At 41.8% G+C, this 15,530-nt stretch overlaps 1 protein-coding gene across 1 annotated transcript; it reads left to right on the top strand.

Moving 5' to 3' along the window:
* Nucleotides 1-156: 156 nt before the first annotated feature.
* PPP1R15B (protein phosphatase 1 regulatory subunit 15B) lies at nt 157-8,405 on the top strand. Its single transcript, XM_019976226.2, has 2 exons — nt 157-2,462; nt 5,540-8,405. Exons 1-2 carry the CDS (start codon nt 588-590, stop codon nt 5,759-5,761), a joined length of 2,097 nt encoding a protein of 698 aa, XP_019831785.2. The 5' UTR covers nt 157-587; the 3' UTR covers nt 5,762-8,405.
* The last annotated feature ends 7,125 nt before the right edge of the window (nt 8,406-15,530 follow it).

Genomic DNA, 15,530 nt, shown 5'->3' with positions numbered 1-15,530 from the left:
TCCCGCGCGCAACCGGGTCTACCGAGAGTAAGGAAGCCGACAGGGACCTGGGCGCGGCCAATCGGCGGCCGCAGGAAAGAGCGCGGAAGGGCCCTCCCCCGGCCCGGCGAGTGACGTCAGGCGGCGCGGGGCTGGTGGCGTAGCCGGCCGCCGTCCTTCGTCTAGTCAGCCTGTCTGGAGAGGTGTTGCCGCGGCGCTGGCCCTGCGGCCATTTTGAGCTTCGCTTGCACCCGCTTGCCCTCCCAGATCAGCCCTTCCGGGGTCGCGCTGCTGAGGGGAATCTCCACGGTCCGTGCCTCCGAGGAAGCCGCCGCCGCGGAAGGGCTCCTATCTATGGTGGAGCGGCGCGGGCCGGAGTAGGACCCTTTCTCGCTGCCAGGATGGACGTCGCCTTGGCCGCCGCGTCTTGTGCCCGCCGTTCCGGACTGTGGCCCGCTGCCTGCGGCCGGAGCCGCTCTCCTTGTTGGCTCTTCTGCTGGCCCGGGGGTCGGCCTGGGGCACCCACCCCGCCGCTGGGGAAGGCCGAGACTGTGTAGGGCCTCGAGCTCCGCGTCCCTACCTCCGTGAGAGACTGCCGACACCGGGAGATGGAGCCGGCGGCGGACAGCTCGCGGGAACCGGACCCCCGCTTCCGGCTGCCCTCCTTCTTCCCTCGGCCCTCGGGATCAGGCACGTCCAGGTTCCCCGCACCGCTCTCCCCGGAACCCGACCCCAGGCTGGCTCCCAGCCCCCCGCCCGAGGCCCGAAGCAGCTCCTGGATGCAGCTGCTTTCCCAGCTCCTCGCGCCGCTCCCGGGCTTGCTTCAGAAGCTGCTGGTCTGGAGCCAGCTTTTCGGTGGGATGATCCCTACCAGATGGCTAGACTTTGCTGGAGGCTACGGCCTCCTGAGGGCTCGGAAGGAGCCCGCAGCCCCCTCGGCGCCCAAAGCTCTGAGTTCGCTGCGGCTCGACCCCTCGGCCGACGCGGCCGCCAGTCCCCTTGACTGGCTAGAGGGGGGCCTCCACTGGCAGTGCTCGCCCCCAGATCTGGAATTAGAACTTAAACCCAAGGGAAGAGCTTTGGACTCCGCAGCCCATGCTTTTCTTCTGGAGCAGCCGCTGTGGGGAGTGGAGCTGGTGCCCCGGAGCGTCCAAGCGCGTCTGTTTTCCGACCCGGAGCTTGGCCCTTCGCCCTCTGGACCGCTCAGCGTTCAGCGCTTAAGCAATGTCAGTGTCGTCTCCTATTTGCTGAACCCCTCCTATCTGGACTGCCTGCCCCGGGTTGAGCTGAGCTATCAGAGCAGTGTTGGAAGCTGCGAACTGGTCGATTTCCAGGCGCTGAGCCCAGAGAGCGGCTGCCTGGATGAGGCCTCGTCTTATCCCCAGCCGCTCAACGCAGAGATGGCTCCCGCCTCGTGGCAGGGATGTCCTCCTCTCTCTAGAGAAGGCCTGCCCGAAATCCACCATCTGCGCATGAAGCGGCTGGAATTCCTTCAGCAGGCCAGCAAGGGTCAGGCTTTACCCACCCCTGACCAAGATCATGGCTACCACAGCCTAGAGGAGGAGCACAGTCTGCTCCGGATGGAGCCGAAGCACTTCGGAGATAGTCCGACTCAGTGTGTTCCTGCTGCTGGAGCCGTTCCCGGAACCGCCCAGGAACCCACTGAAGAGAAAACAGAATTGTTGATTAGAGAAGTTCCTTTTGGATTGGAAAGACAGGGCCCCTCGGGAGGCATTCTATCTTGTGAGACTGGACAGGAGCTTGGAGAGGACCAAATAAGTGTAGTTGACTCTTCAGACGTAGACGATGACCTTCCCATTTCTGCCAGACCAGCCTGTAGTAACAAGTTGATAGATTACATTTTGGGAGGTGCAGCCAGTGACCTGGAAACAAGTTCTGATTCGGAAGATGAGGATTGGGACGAAGACGTTGAGGATGACGGTTTTGATAGTGATAGCTCATTCTCAGAATCAGACCTTGAGCAAGACTCAGAAGGGCTCCACCTTTGGAACTCTTTCTATAGTGTGGATCCTTATAATCCCCAAAACTTCACAGCAACAATTCAGACTGCTGCCAGGATTCTTCCCGGAAACCCTTCTGATTCAGAGAAGGATTTGTCTGACAAGTCTGACCTAGGGAATTCTCCCCAGACTGAAAGTCTTCCCGAGTTTCCTGATCATAATTCTGGAGATGATGATGACTGGGAATCTAGTGCAGATGAAGCAGAGAGTCTCAAACTGTGGAATTCTTTTTGTAATTCGGACGACCCCTACAACCTTCTAAATTTTAAGGCTCCTTTTCAAACAGGGAAAAATTGGAAAAGCTATCTTGACTCAGAGAGGCCATCTGAGCCCATTTCTGAGTGTCACACCTTACTTTCCTGTAAGGGGCAGCTGTTAGGGAGCCCAGAAAGTAAATGTCCAGACTTGGTACGGGGTGTGGTTCTTTCTGGAGAAACACACACACATATCCGGAGAAAAAAGGTTTGTTTCTTTTAACATTCTTGTACTTTCTGTTCTGATGTGGAAAAGCACGAGTTTCCTGGAGCCATAGTAGTGCTTATTTTTTAGGAAAGACTCCAAGCTCTTACACTTCGGTTGAGAAATGACCACCTCTCCTTTTCCCTCATGTAGAGTGTTGTTCCTGTCTGAATTGAAGGTGCCTGTGTATAGATGTTAGCTTGAGGGTGCTGTTTTCTTCAGGGTTGGCAACTCTGGGCTGTTTCCCTTCAAGTTTCAACTTTCACTTTTTTTAAGGAACAGAAAAATTAAAATTTGTGTATACATGATTTAATTCTAGAGGTTGAGAAGGTCCTATTGTAGCAGTAGAGTTTTGTGGTATTAAGTGTAGCATGTCATTTGCAGACAGTTACTGCTCCAGTTTCAGGATAACTGTTTTCATTCCTCTCAGTTAGAACCCAAAGGGATGATGGTACCAAGTAGCAAGTCATATTTGTCTGGTTGTTTGCCATGAAAGAAAATATTAGTTTCAGTATTAAAAACTTTGGACATTTGGAATTTTGATTGACAATAATACTGAAAATAGTATTACCTTTTCTTAAGATAGCAGTCCAAGTTATCATTGGCCCTCTATAGGTTAATCATTTGTAATTATGATGGTCACTTATTTGGTTTTCTTGAGTAGTTGTTTCCTATTTCCAGGCTAGTCTTAAAACTTCATGGAGCATTTATATTACTCTTTCAACACATTATAAAGGTAACTGTATTTGGGTAATCTTTTGAATTGCCTTTTTTTTTTTTTTCAGCTGACGTCATTAATTGAAGAGAAATCCCCACAAACAGACAGGGTATCTTTTATTATGGAGCAAAAGTGTCTTTAGTTACCTTTACTTTTATTTGGAAAGATAAAGTCATGGGTGAATTATTATTGACCTCAAATTCTGCTGCATCAGAGTTTCAAGTGGAAAGAACTATAATCCATTGGCTCCAAATGACCAGCTTAATCTTTGAAACTCTCCCTAGGGTAGAAAATGTCCCTAAATGGTGGTATTCTTATGTCTTAGCTGTAGAAGCAAAATAAGGCATATTAAAAATTAGGTTTTAGTTCACACTTTTGTTAATGCTGTCTTAAATGTTTTTCGCTATGTTTTTAAAAGGTCCCTGACAAAATGGCATGTTTAGTGAATAGATAAACAAAGTGAGGCAATGGAATGAGCACTTGGCATCTGGAGACTTGTGTTCCCTACTCCTAAGTGGTTAGGGCCAACAGATTTAGGAAGATAGCCAGAGCTGGGAAGTAACTTGACCTCTCATGGCTTTGACTGACTGACTTATAGTAATAATAATAATGGCTATTGTATGAATTATTGCACGATTTAAATGAGGTGAGTAAATAAAACTCATAGTTGCTTTGCCTTAAATGATAACTCTTGTTTAGGGATCTCAGCCCAGCCTCATGTCTCTTTTTAGCTTGCTCACTGAGTGAAAAGTGAGATGAGTCAAGTAGATGTTACTATTACTATGCACTAGAAGCAACATTTATAAAAGATTATGTCTGGAATATGGTAAAGTTATTTATAACCTTTGACTACATCCCATTCTTTAGGTATATGGGAATAATGGATAGTGCCCAATTCTTAGAGTGAGGCTTTCAGATCTGGGAATGCTTTTTTAAATGGCAAACATGGTGCAGATTGTAGAGCCGGGCTCAGAGTTGGAATCCTGATTGCACCCGTGGAAGCTGTGTGATTTAAATGAGTCAGTTTACCTTGGTTTCCTTATCTATACAATGAAGATGATGATGATACATACCTTATAGGGTATGTATTATTAAGTGAGATTAGTGAGATGAAAATTGTTAAGCACTTTGAAAAGAACCTGGCATATGGTAACCACTGTATAAATGTTATTTATCTTGGTGATAAAATGAATGAGTAATGCTAGAATGCAATATTTAGTAAGGTGTTACATGTCTACTAATTGTCCTCGGGGGTATTCCTTGGCCTGATGTAAAGGGAATGAAAGTAGCCAGCCACAGTGGAATTAGCTGATGTAAGTATTGAATGTACTTTAAAACAAGTTTTGACATTTGGTGTTTGATATCTTAAAAAGAAATTTCTATATTAGAAATTGAAAGATGGTAACGATAACCATGTATGCAAGACAACAAAAGAGACACAGATGTATAGAACAGTCTTTTGGACTCCGTGGGAGAGGGAGAGGGTGGGATGATTTGGGAGAATGGCACTGAAACATGTATAATGTCATATATGATATGAATCACCAGTCCAGGTTTGATGCAGGATATAGGATGCTTGGGGCTGGTGCACTGGAATGACCCAGAGGGATTGGATGGGGAGGGAGGTGGGAGGGGGGGTTCAGGATGGGGAACACATGTACACCCATGGCGGATTCATGTTGATGTATGGCAAAACCAATACAATATTGTAAAGTAAAAAAGGAAAAAAAAAAAAAGAAATTGAGTAGGGATTAAAGGGAACTGTCACTCTTCCATGTGATCATATATATTGCAGTAGTCATAACTGCATGTATGTGTGGTGATAGCATAATGAATACAAAGAGGGTTTTTATCCTAACTACAAAGTCTCTTATAGTAACATAACCTTAAAGATATGTTTTGTTGCAGTTTGATTACTAAGTAACTTTTTCTTCTGTGTTCTGATTATAAAAGTAATTAATATAAGAATGCTGCTGCTGCTGCTGCTAAGTCACTTCAGTTGTGTCTGACTCTGTGCGACCCCGTAGATGGCAGCCCACCAGGCTCCCCCGTCCCTGGGATAATCCAGGCAAGAATACCGGAGTGGGTTGCCATTTCCTTCTCCAATGCATGAAAGTGAAAAGTGAAAGTGAAGTCGCTCAGTCTACTACATGTTTATGATTTAAGAATTGAAAAACACTGAAAAGTTACTTTTTTTTTTGAAAAAGAAGTAGAAGTGAACTTTTGTGCTGTAATGAAAGCATTCAGGATTATATTTCTGAAATACTTAGGAAATATCTGTCATTTTGGAGGAGTGTACAAGTTTGTTTCTTTCTTTACTTCTGTTATATTTGAGATTAAAATTACTCTTTTATCTTTATAGGTAACCTTCCTTGAAGAAGTTACTGAGTATTACATAAGCGGTGATGAGGATCGAAAAGGACCATGGGAAGAATTTGCACGGGATGGATGCAGGTTCCAGAAACGAATTCAAGAAACAGAAGAAGCTATTGGATACTGCTTGACATTTGAGCACAGAGAAAAGATGTTTAATAGACTCCAGCAAACATGTTTCAAAGGACTTAATGTTTTCGAGCAATGTTAAGATGATTCGACAGCCTCTGGCCCTAGCATACACTACCTCTTACTTGAGAGGTTACTTTTAAAAACAAAAATTGGCAGCTGTCCTTCAACCTTGTCTTAGAGGATGTGCAGCTTGGATCCAGTGACCTAGTTTAATATTTTTTTGCAACATAGCCCACTCAGAAATGTCCAGGTTTGAAGCCAGGCCCTGAAAATGAAGGATGAGATGGTGTGATTTCTAATCCTCCCTTTTTTGTTTAGTTGGATCTGTTCTAGAATGTTGTTTGCTTGCTGAAGTGAAAAGGGGACCTTTTAGGGTGTAATTTTGCACTTTGGAAACTTGTTTCCTTGGGAAACTATTTATAGGGTTCAAAGCCCATTTCCCATTCTAATTTAAATTATGTGCACCTGTCTAAAAACTCTGGGCTCTCCCCTCCTTCCAACATTCTGAAATTACTGGGCTGTTAATGTTTTCTATACAGTAATTTGACCCTTCTACTTCAATGTTAAGAAAAATAATTTTGTATATACGACCAACTTAAAGTACATTATCGTGTGTCTTTTTTTTTCTTTTCCTAAAAATGACTGGTTGAAAATGTGTGGTTGGTTTTTATTTCCAGGTTAAGCTCTACCTAGGAAATGTTTCCAAGGACTGCCACAAAACCTATATGTGCAGTACTTTCTGCTGCTTTGGGAAAGCTGCATATTTCTGCCAAATTTTAACATCTGATATATTTAAGTTCTTTGTAAACTCTTTTTGGAGAGGATTCTGTATATGTTATTGTAGTTCCCACTTGAGTGGTTCCTTGTGTCTTCAACAGGTAGAAATTGTTGTTAAAAGACTCCAGAAAGTAATAATTGTGTCATAGTTGCTTTTAAATTTAAAAGCTTAGAATTTTCCAGGAAGAAGAACAGGAGACATGTCAGAGCAATTTGGTTTTGTTGTATATGCTCTCAAAAGAAAACCAGTGTTAATAATATCATGCCTCAGCACCGTCACTTTTATAACTTGTCAGGGTGACACTGTAAACTTGGAAATGGGCAGTTCTGAATTTTCCAGTTTGAAATGTAAAATATAGACTTCAGTCAACATCCAAGTTTATTGTGTTCTTCTTTTTTAATAGAGAAGTAATGGCAAGGCCTATAATTTCAGGAAAGATCTATAGATTTGACAGATTGAAAGTTTTAATATCTTCATCCCAAAGCTTACATTTGAATTGAAGTTTCTGCAGTGACTGACTGTGTTTGGTTTAGTTAGCACTACATGATGTGCGTATGATAGGTTGAGGGAATATTAACCAACAACTTTCTGGTCTGTTTTTACTTCACACACCTCCTGTTACAAGTAATAGAAAGTACGAGCAGAATAGATGACCTCTTAGTTTTGAAATTTTTCATCAGAAGTGCTTGCAGGATTACTACCTCAGTTTATAATCTACCTGGTCGTTATTTTTTTTCCATTTGGTTTGCTCTGAGAGTACAACAGCATAAAAGTTGGTCAGACTTTTGCAGAGCTCTTTTTCAGTGTGTTTTGTGCCCCTCTATTTTAGGTAATCATAGGGAATGCATTTATAGAGTCTGGTGTAACACCATGGAAATGCTAAATTTCAAGCATCAGCTGTGTCAGTTGGAAAGAAAGTATTGCCTTGAAAAGAAAACTGAAAATGTATAGGCATTCTTTTAAAACCAGACTGAAGTATACTATTTTATTTCAGAGACTTAGGTTGTGTTTTGGGGTTTTAAGTCTTGCACCTCTGCATATATGAAAATAATGGGAAATCTTTACATTTACTAGGCTTCCCTGGTGGCTCAGATGGTAAAGAATCCACCTGCACTGCAGGAGACCTGGGTTTGATCCCTGGGTCAGGAAGATCTCCTGGAGCCAAGGGAATGGTAACCCACTCCAGTGTTCTTGCCTGGAGAATTCCATGGACAGAGGAGCCTGGCAGGCTACAGTCCCTGGGGTCACAAAGACTCAGACGTGACTGAACGACTGACACTTTACATTTACTGGATTTTGGAGAATTGTTCTCTTGAGATTCCAACCTCACTGCTAAATATGTAAAAGCTTGGTGAAGAATTCTTCCATTTACTACCCTCCTTTAAAAGAAGTGATCAGACAGTAATGAGAAGGACAAAAGGTGAAGAATTCTTCCATTTACTACCCTCCTTTAAAAGAAGTGATCAGACAGCGCTGAGAAGGACAAAAGGGACCATTTTAAAGTTGGACAAGGGAAAAACAATTCTTACCAGTTTTGTCCAGATCCTAATTGTTAGAACAAAGTTAAAACTTCAGTCTTAAAAAGAAAATCCTTGGAAGTTTTAATTGAACATTTTACACACTTAAAGTCTTGCAATGGTGCTTTATGTATCAATGTAGCATATGAAAGGCTTTGTGCAGAGAAGTAAACATTTCCTTTTTTAAGTGTTAAAATGTGATAACACCATCTCCTCATCTTTAACTTGAAATCAAAACTATCAGATTTTATTTTTTTATAATTTAGGGAAGGTGAAGTTAGGGGCCTAAAAGACTTATAAATTGGCTTCTTCAGATCCAATGACTTAAATGTAACCAGTTTTTGTTGGGACTTTATAAAATTATATTGTGTATATAACTTAACTAATCTGTAAATTATAATAAATATATTTGCAATTATTAAATGTTACTTGATGTTTTGGTTCAACTTTATATTGTGTTGTACATTGTTTTTGGAATTACTGAGCAGGAGTTTCAGAATTAAGTCAGGTGTTTTTGTAGAAGCATTATAAACGTAAAAGGTGCTGGACAGATTTATGTGGTTAAAAAGGTTATGTGACATGGTAATTGCTCTTCAGCTAACTGAAGAGGAGGAAATCATTAAGGGGGTAAATATAATTGCAAACTACATTTCAGTATTAGATAAACGAGAAGTTGGTTCTTAGAGTATGAAGTGACCTTCTTAGAGACTAGGGATTTGATTGTAAAACTCACCCCAGCTCTGTAGTAATGCTGCAAAGAAAATAGTAAAATAGTATTCACAGAAGCAGTAAATTAATATGCTGGGGTTAGCATAGTGTTTCTCCTAAGTAGCATGGAAATCTGCTGCTTTATTTTGTGCATTATGATTAATGATAACTGGTATTGTCAATCATCATGTTCTCCCATTTATAATATTGAATAAATGTGATGGTAACATCTGAAAAAACAAACTTCTTATCTTGAAGAAAAAAAAGACATTTGGACTATAGCAAGCTTATTAATGGAATTAATTATTAATTATAGCATTCTTAATTTAGGCATTTGAATCTTGCTAGGAGGTCGCACAGAGTCAGACACAACTGAAGCGACTTAGCAGCAGTAGCAGCTAATGAAAAATTATTAAAAGTGTATTTCTTAACTGGAAGGAAAGAAACAGTTGCAGATAAATCAGCGTTTAGTACAAATTGAATTGACAGCCTAGGTTATACTTTTATTACCATCTTAGGGTTAATTTAAGCATCTTTGGCTGTCTCTCCCCCAGGAAGATGTATGAAAATAGTCATGTTCACATCAAGCCAGGTTTATTATGACTATCCTGGTATCCCTATAGAGGTGGTGATGTTTGTTGTTTAACAGAAAGTTTAAAGCAAGTATTTAATTGCTGATCTCAGAAATTTTGAGTTATACACAGTTTTGGGAGTTTGTTAGTCTTATTTGGAGACTTCCTTTGGACCCTCCTTTATGTACCTTTTAAAAATGAAAATAATTATTTTTTTCCTCAGTTATAAAAGTATCTGACAGAGAGATGTACAAGGACATCCTGGTACATTCTAAAAAAGTACGTTGCCCACCATTTTTTTGGAGCTAAAAGACCTAATTTCTTTATGTGTATGAAGAGGTTTTGATACTCAACTGATTATGACACAAATATTGGCTATTTGGAATGTCCCTATATTGGGAATTATAATTCTTATGGACTTAGTTGAATGCTTTGGTCAATATGAAATACAAGTCTTTTTCTCCTTGGATTTACTCGAGACTAAGTTTTTACTGGCCAAAATGGCTCACTGGGTAAACAACCCACCTGCAACACAGGAGATAGGAGATGCAGGTTTGATCTCTGGGTTGGGAAGATCCCCTGGAGGGAGAAATGGCAGCCCACTCCAGTATTCTTGCATGGGAAATGCCACGGACAGAGGAGCCTGGTGGACTATAGTGCGTGGGGTCAGGTCACAAAGAGCTGGACGTGGCTCAGCACGCAGCACGTGACTAAAACACAAAGGCAGCGTGACGCCGAGCTCTGCAAGCCTAGTGTAGTAAGTAGGGTGAGCGGATCTCACCCTGCTCGCTTTGAGGGTTCAGAGAAGACCTATAGTGCATTCAGTTAATACATGTTAGCTACAGGTTTGAGATCAGGGAAGTCAAAGAGAAATGATTTTATACGTGGAATTGAGAATGCATGGTGGAGTTTGGGGTTATGTTATTACCGTATAACAATTTGAGCCACATCAGTGTTTTACTGTTGACAGACTCAAGCTCATTAGGGAAAGATAGGGGAAATCAGACTTATGGAAATTAGGTTACTTGACCCAGGAAGAGGGTATCCTAGAGATCTAATGGAAACAGGTCTAGAAAGCTGAACTATTAAGAGAAAACACTTCGGAATGCTTTTTCATGTTTTGTTCTTTTATTCCATTACCCCTCCCTTTGTCTCAGTATTATTCCTTTCTTCTAGGTTCCTTCTGCCCTTGTTTGCTGAACATTTTATTTTCACTGCTGTTTTCTAGATCCTACCTAGAAGAGGAATGAGGACCTTCACAGCAGCAGAACAGCACGATTGTCAGAGGTATGTTCATTAGCAATACTATCTATCAAGATGACACTGCAAATTTCCCCACCAAAATGTTAGGTTAATACATACACTGCATTAACTTTTAGAAATATCCCCCAAATGTTCAAGGTTAAAGACAGAGGTGGTAATAAAACTGGATTATACTGCTCTGAGGCAAGCTTTTTTTCTTAATGGGGTTCATGCATTGGCTTTGAAGGCAGAAACCAGAGAGGAGTCCCAAAAGAGTTTTTTAAAAAGTTGATCTGGATATATGTTGTGGAATGGTTTTTAAAAACAAATTTCATCATGCGAAGACTTGTTTCCTCTTTGGATCTCACATATCATCTCCAAGAGACCTCTGACAACCCTATCCTCCAATCCCTCCCTTCCCACTATCTTTAACCTTTTAAAATTGTATTCACTGCCCTAATCTTAACATTGTTACTTATTTCTTGTCTACGGTCACACCCTATAAACTCTGTAAGAGTCTTGCTCTGTGTCTTGTTCACTCTATGAGCACATCGCCTAGGACTGCACCTGCGTCATAGTCAACAGATGCTTGAATGAGTCGATAACTTTAAGTCAGTTCCCATACAGTCTTTATTGAGACTTCGTCACAGCCATGTCTGATTAGACTCCAGTGTGCCTCAGCCATAGATGATACAGAATCACAGAACTGAAAGGTCCTTAGGGAGAAGCTGTAGCACAGCTCTAAATTTTTTGAATGTAATTACAAATTTCAATTGTAATTGAAATTTGTGCTAGAGATACCTCATCAATTAATTTGAGTGTCATTAACAAGGTACATGTTAATTTAATTTACGAAGTTAATATGTGAGCAAATCAGCTGAGACCTTTCTTTTCCAGGATTAAAGAGTACTAAAGTATTGGGCGTGTGTGCTAAGTCACTTCAGTTGTATCTGACTGTAACGCTGTGGTCTATAGCCCACCAGGCTCCTCTGTCCATAGGATTCTCCAGGAAACAATACTGGAGTGGGTTGCTGCGCCCTGCTCCAGGGGATCTTCCCCACCCACCACGGATTGAATCTGCATGTCTTAAGTCTCCCTCATTGATAGGCAGGTTCTTTACCATTAGCACCACCTGTACTGAAGTATTAAAAGTATTTTCCCCACCACACCAGAGGTTTCATTTCTACTCCTCTTTTTTAGAAAACAGTTGGCTTTGAGTTTCTAGAGATGCTCAGTTGATTCCACCAGATGGCGTGACTTGCCATCTTAGAGTGCCTGACAGATTCCTATCACTGCTAATCTGATGGCTGTTGCTTGGAGGTCATTTCCTTAGTATATAAACAAGCTGGCAAACCGCACTGCCCTGCCCATGCTAGATCTGCCTGGCCAATGGTGACTTCACCTTTTTGTGGTAAGTACTCATCACTGATAGCTCCCTGATAGCTTCCCTGGTGGCTCAGCTGGTAAAGAATCCACCTGCAATGCAGGAGACCTGAGTTTGATCCCTGGGTTGGGAAGATCCCCTGGAGAAGGGAAAGGCTACCCACTCCGGTATTCTGGCCTGGAGAATTCCATGGACTGTAAAGTCTGTGGGGTCACAAAAAGTCGGACACGACTTTCACTTATCACTGGGGGCTGTTCCTTACAGGAGAACCAAAATTTATATTGAACACAAATGATTCTTCATGGTCTCCATGGAGGAATAATAAAATGAATATGGCAATTTAGGTGATTGTAAGTGAGATATAAGAGGCTGATGTACAGATATTTGCTGGGTTTTTGTGTTAGAGTTTTTCTCTTTAGGGTTTTATCTCACTTAACTGTTTGTTCAACATTCAGTTTTCTGTTGCATTCCTGTGCATCGGGGCAGTCACTGTCAATGAGAGGAGACAGCCACGGTGCTTGGGGCATGGGAACTCCCTGTGCCTGATTACAGAGCTGTATATGCAACTGGCGTGGAAGGAGGAAAAGAGCCTCGAGAACTGTTGGTCTGAGGCTTTGTGCTGGCGTTACCTGTTTCCCGCTCAGTAGCCAAGGCCAGGTGGGTATCCAGGACTGCTCTTTGGTGGGTTTGACATTGGCTCCAAGGGGCTGCTCCTATCTGCTTCTAGGTGTACGGAATGGAGGCCATTACACGTTTGCCTACAACTGGTAAAGCATCTGCCTACAATGCGGGAGACCCAGGTTCGATCCCTGGGTTGGGAAGATCCTCTGGAGAAGGAAATGGCAACCCACTCCGGTACTCTTGCCTGGAAAATCCCGTGGACGGAAGAGCGTTGTAGGCTACAGTCCATGGGGTCGCAAAGAGTTGGACACGACTGAGCAACTTCACTTTGACTTTCTCCTACGCCTGCAGTGACGGAGGCACTTTGAGCTTGCGGTGGTTTCCTTTCTTTTGGTTCTGCTTGGTTTGACTGTGTAGGGAGGCGAGGCATGTTTTTGTACCTTCAGGAATTTACATGGGAGTTCTTTGTTTTCTTTACTTCTGATTGCCACATTTTCTAGATATCCACCTCTGAACAGATCTCCCTTCCCCAGGACAGTCTGCTGAAAGTCACAGCCTGATTGGCCTGGGGGATATAACCCAGTACTACCTGAGAGATGGCAATACTTTTAGAATAATATTGAATTACAGAAGAAAAGTCCTTCATTGGGATGAAAGTGAAAGTGTTAGTCACTCAGTGATGTCCGACTCTTTGTGACCCCATGGACTGTAGCCTGCTGGGCTCCTCTGTCCATGGAATTCTCCAGGCAAGAATACTGGAGTGGGTTGCCATTTTCTTCTCCAGGGAATCTTCCTGACCCAGGGATCAACCCCTGATCTCCTGCATTGCAGACAGATTCTTTACCATCTGAGCCACCAGGGAAGCCCCAATAGGGTGAAACAGGTGCATTTTCTTGCAATTAATTTCCCAGGTTCTTTCAGATAGGATGACAGTTACATTAGCCACTGTTCATTATTTTTCCTTTTTTCTCATGCAGTTGTTAAAAAAATTAAATTTAATTAAGCTTAAAAAAAAAATCAGTTCACCCATTTCTTCCACTCTCATGCTCTTCTCTGGCAATCACCAATCTGTTATCTGTATCTTTGAACTTGTTTTTATTTGTTCAGCTTTTGTTGTTGTTAAGATTTCACATATAAGAGACAGCATGCGATATTTGTCTTTACTTATTTCATTTAGCTCAATGCCCCCTAGGTCCCAGGTTGTCTCAAATGGCAAGATTTCATTCTCTCCAGGGTCTCTTCTTATCATTTAGCACAGAGCCCCTCAGGGTCCCTTGGGAATGTTTGCCTCTTGTGATCAGGTTTCATCTGCCCTCTACAGGCTTCCCCGATGACTCCATCTCTATATCCTCAGAGCTCATTGTCATGTTTTCACTGTTACAGTGCCCTGGACACCTTCTGATCACTGTTCATCACATTGAATTGTAATTATGTTTGAAATTCCATTTCTTCCTGTAGATTGTCACATCTTTGGTGGAGGGGTCCCTCAGCACAGGGACCAGAACGTCTTGGGTGCACAATATACTTTTAACTCAAGTTACAGTTTCCAGTCTCCTTCTCCCAAAGGATAGGCTCCCTACCCCACACAACAATTGAGTAATTTACTAATTCATGTATTTCAAAGAAGCAATTAAATATGTGAAAAAGTCTGTCTTCAGTATAAATGTAATTTTTATTTCTAGTAGTTGAGATATTTTGAGAAGCTAGGCGATGGCACCCCACTCCAGTACTCTTGCCTGGAAAATCCCATGGATGGAGGAGCCTGGTAGGCTGCAGTCCATGGGGTCTCGAAGAGTCCTACACGACAGAGCGACTTCACTTTCACTTTTCACCTTCATGCATTGGAGAAGGAAATGGCAACCCACTCCAGTGTTCTTGCCTGGAGAATCCCAGGGACGGGGAGCCTGGTGGGCTGCCGTCTATGGGTCACACAGAGTCGGACACGACTGAAGCAACTTAGCAGCAGCAGCAGCAGTATTACTAGTGATGACTTTACACCTAAGGTTTTAGATCAGTTGATATTCTGTCTTCATTACTGATCTTTCAAGTGATACCATGAGGTTTATTGAAATTTGATCAGTATTATGAAAGGCACTTCTTCATTAGGCAGGGTATAATTCATATCCAATTTTCCTAGTTAAGGACTTTTTTTCAATCAGCTTATTGAGGTATACTTTACATATAAATAAAAATGTCCAATTTTCAGTATAAAATTCAATGAGTTTTAAGATTTGTGTACAGTCATGTAAACAGTACCACAATAAAAATATAGAGCATTTCCATCACTCCAAAAAGTTGCCTTATACTCTTTTCTGTTCAGCCGCCTCTCCAACCTCCAGCTTTCGGCAGTCATTGCTGTGCTTTTTATCATTGTTTCACCTTTTCTAGAATTTTTAAGAATGGTGTCATATATACAGTATGTACCCTTTTGTGTTTGGCTTCTTTTACCAGTGCGATGCTTTGAGATTCATCTGTGCTGTTTAGTATGTCAGCAGTCCGTTCTTTTTTGTTGCTGAGCAGTATTCCCTTGTATGAGTATATCACCATTTACTTATTCATTCACTATTTGACAGATGGTTGGTTTGTTTAGTTTATGGCTATTGTGATTAAAGTTGCTATGAACATTTTCATATAAGTGTTTCTGTAGATGTACATTTTCATTCCTTTTGGATAGATTTAAGAATGATATGCTGGATAAAATGATAACTATAACTATATATATATATATATAAAATTTTATAAGAAAACTCCCAGTTTTCCAAAGTAGCTGTTCCACTTGGCAGCCAGTATGAGAGATCCAGTTGTTTCACACCCTTGCCAACACTTTACATTATAAATCTTTTTAAGTTTAGCTACTCTAGTGGGTTTGTAGTGACATCTTATTTTAGTGTAAATTTTTTTTCCTTGATGTTTAATGATATGGCAAAGCATATGTTCAAATCTTTTGTCCATTTTTTAAACCAAGTTGTGTGTGTGTATATAGAAAATATTTTCTCCTAGTCAGTAGCTTGCTTTTTCATTTTCTT

Source organism: Bos indicus, chromosome 16 (genome assembly GCF_029378745.1).
Source record: "Bos indicus isolate NIAB-ARS_2022 breed Sahiwal x Tharparkar chromosome 16, NIAB-ARS_B.indTharparkar_mat_pri_1.0, whole genome shotgun sequence".
Classification (NCBI taxonomy): domain Eukaryota; kingdom Metazoa; phylum Chordata; class Mammalia; order Artiodactyla; family Bovidae; genus Bos; species Bos indicus.
Note: the sequence above shows the minus strand (reverse complement) of the source record. Positions and strands in the feature narration are given on the sequence as shown.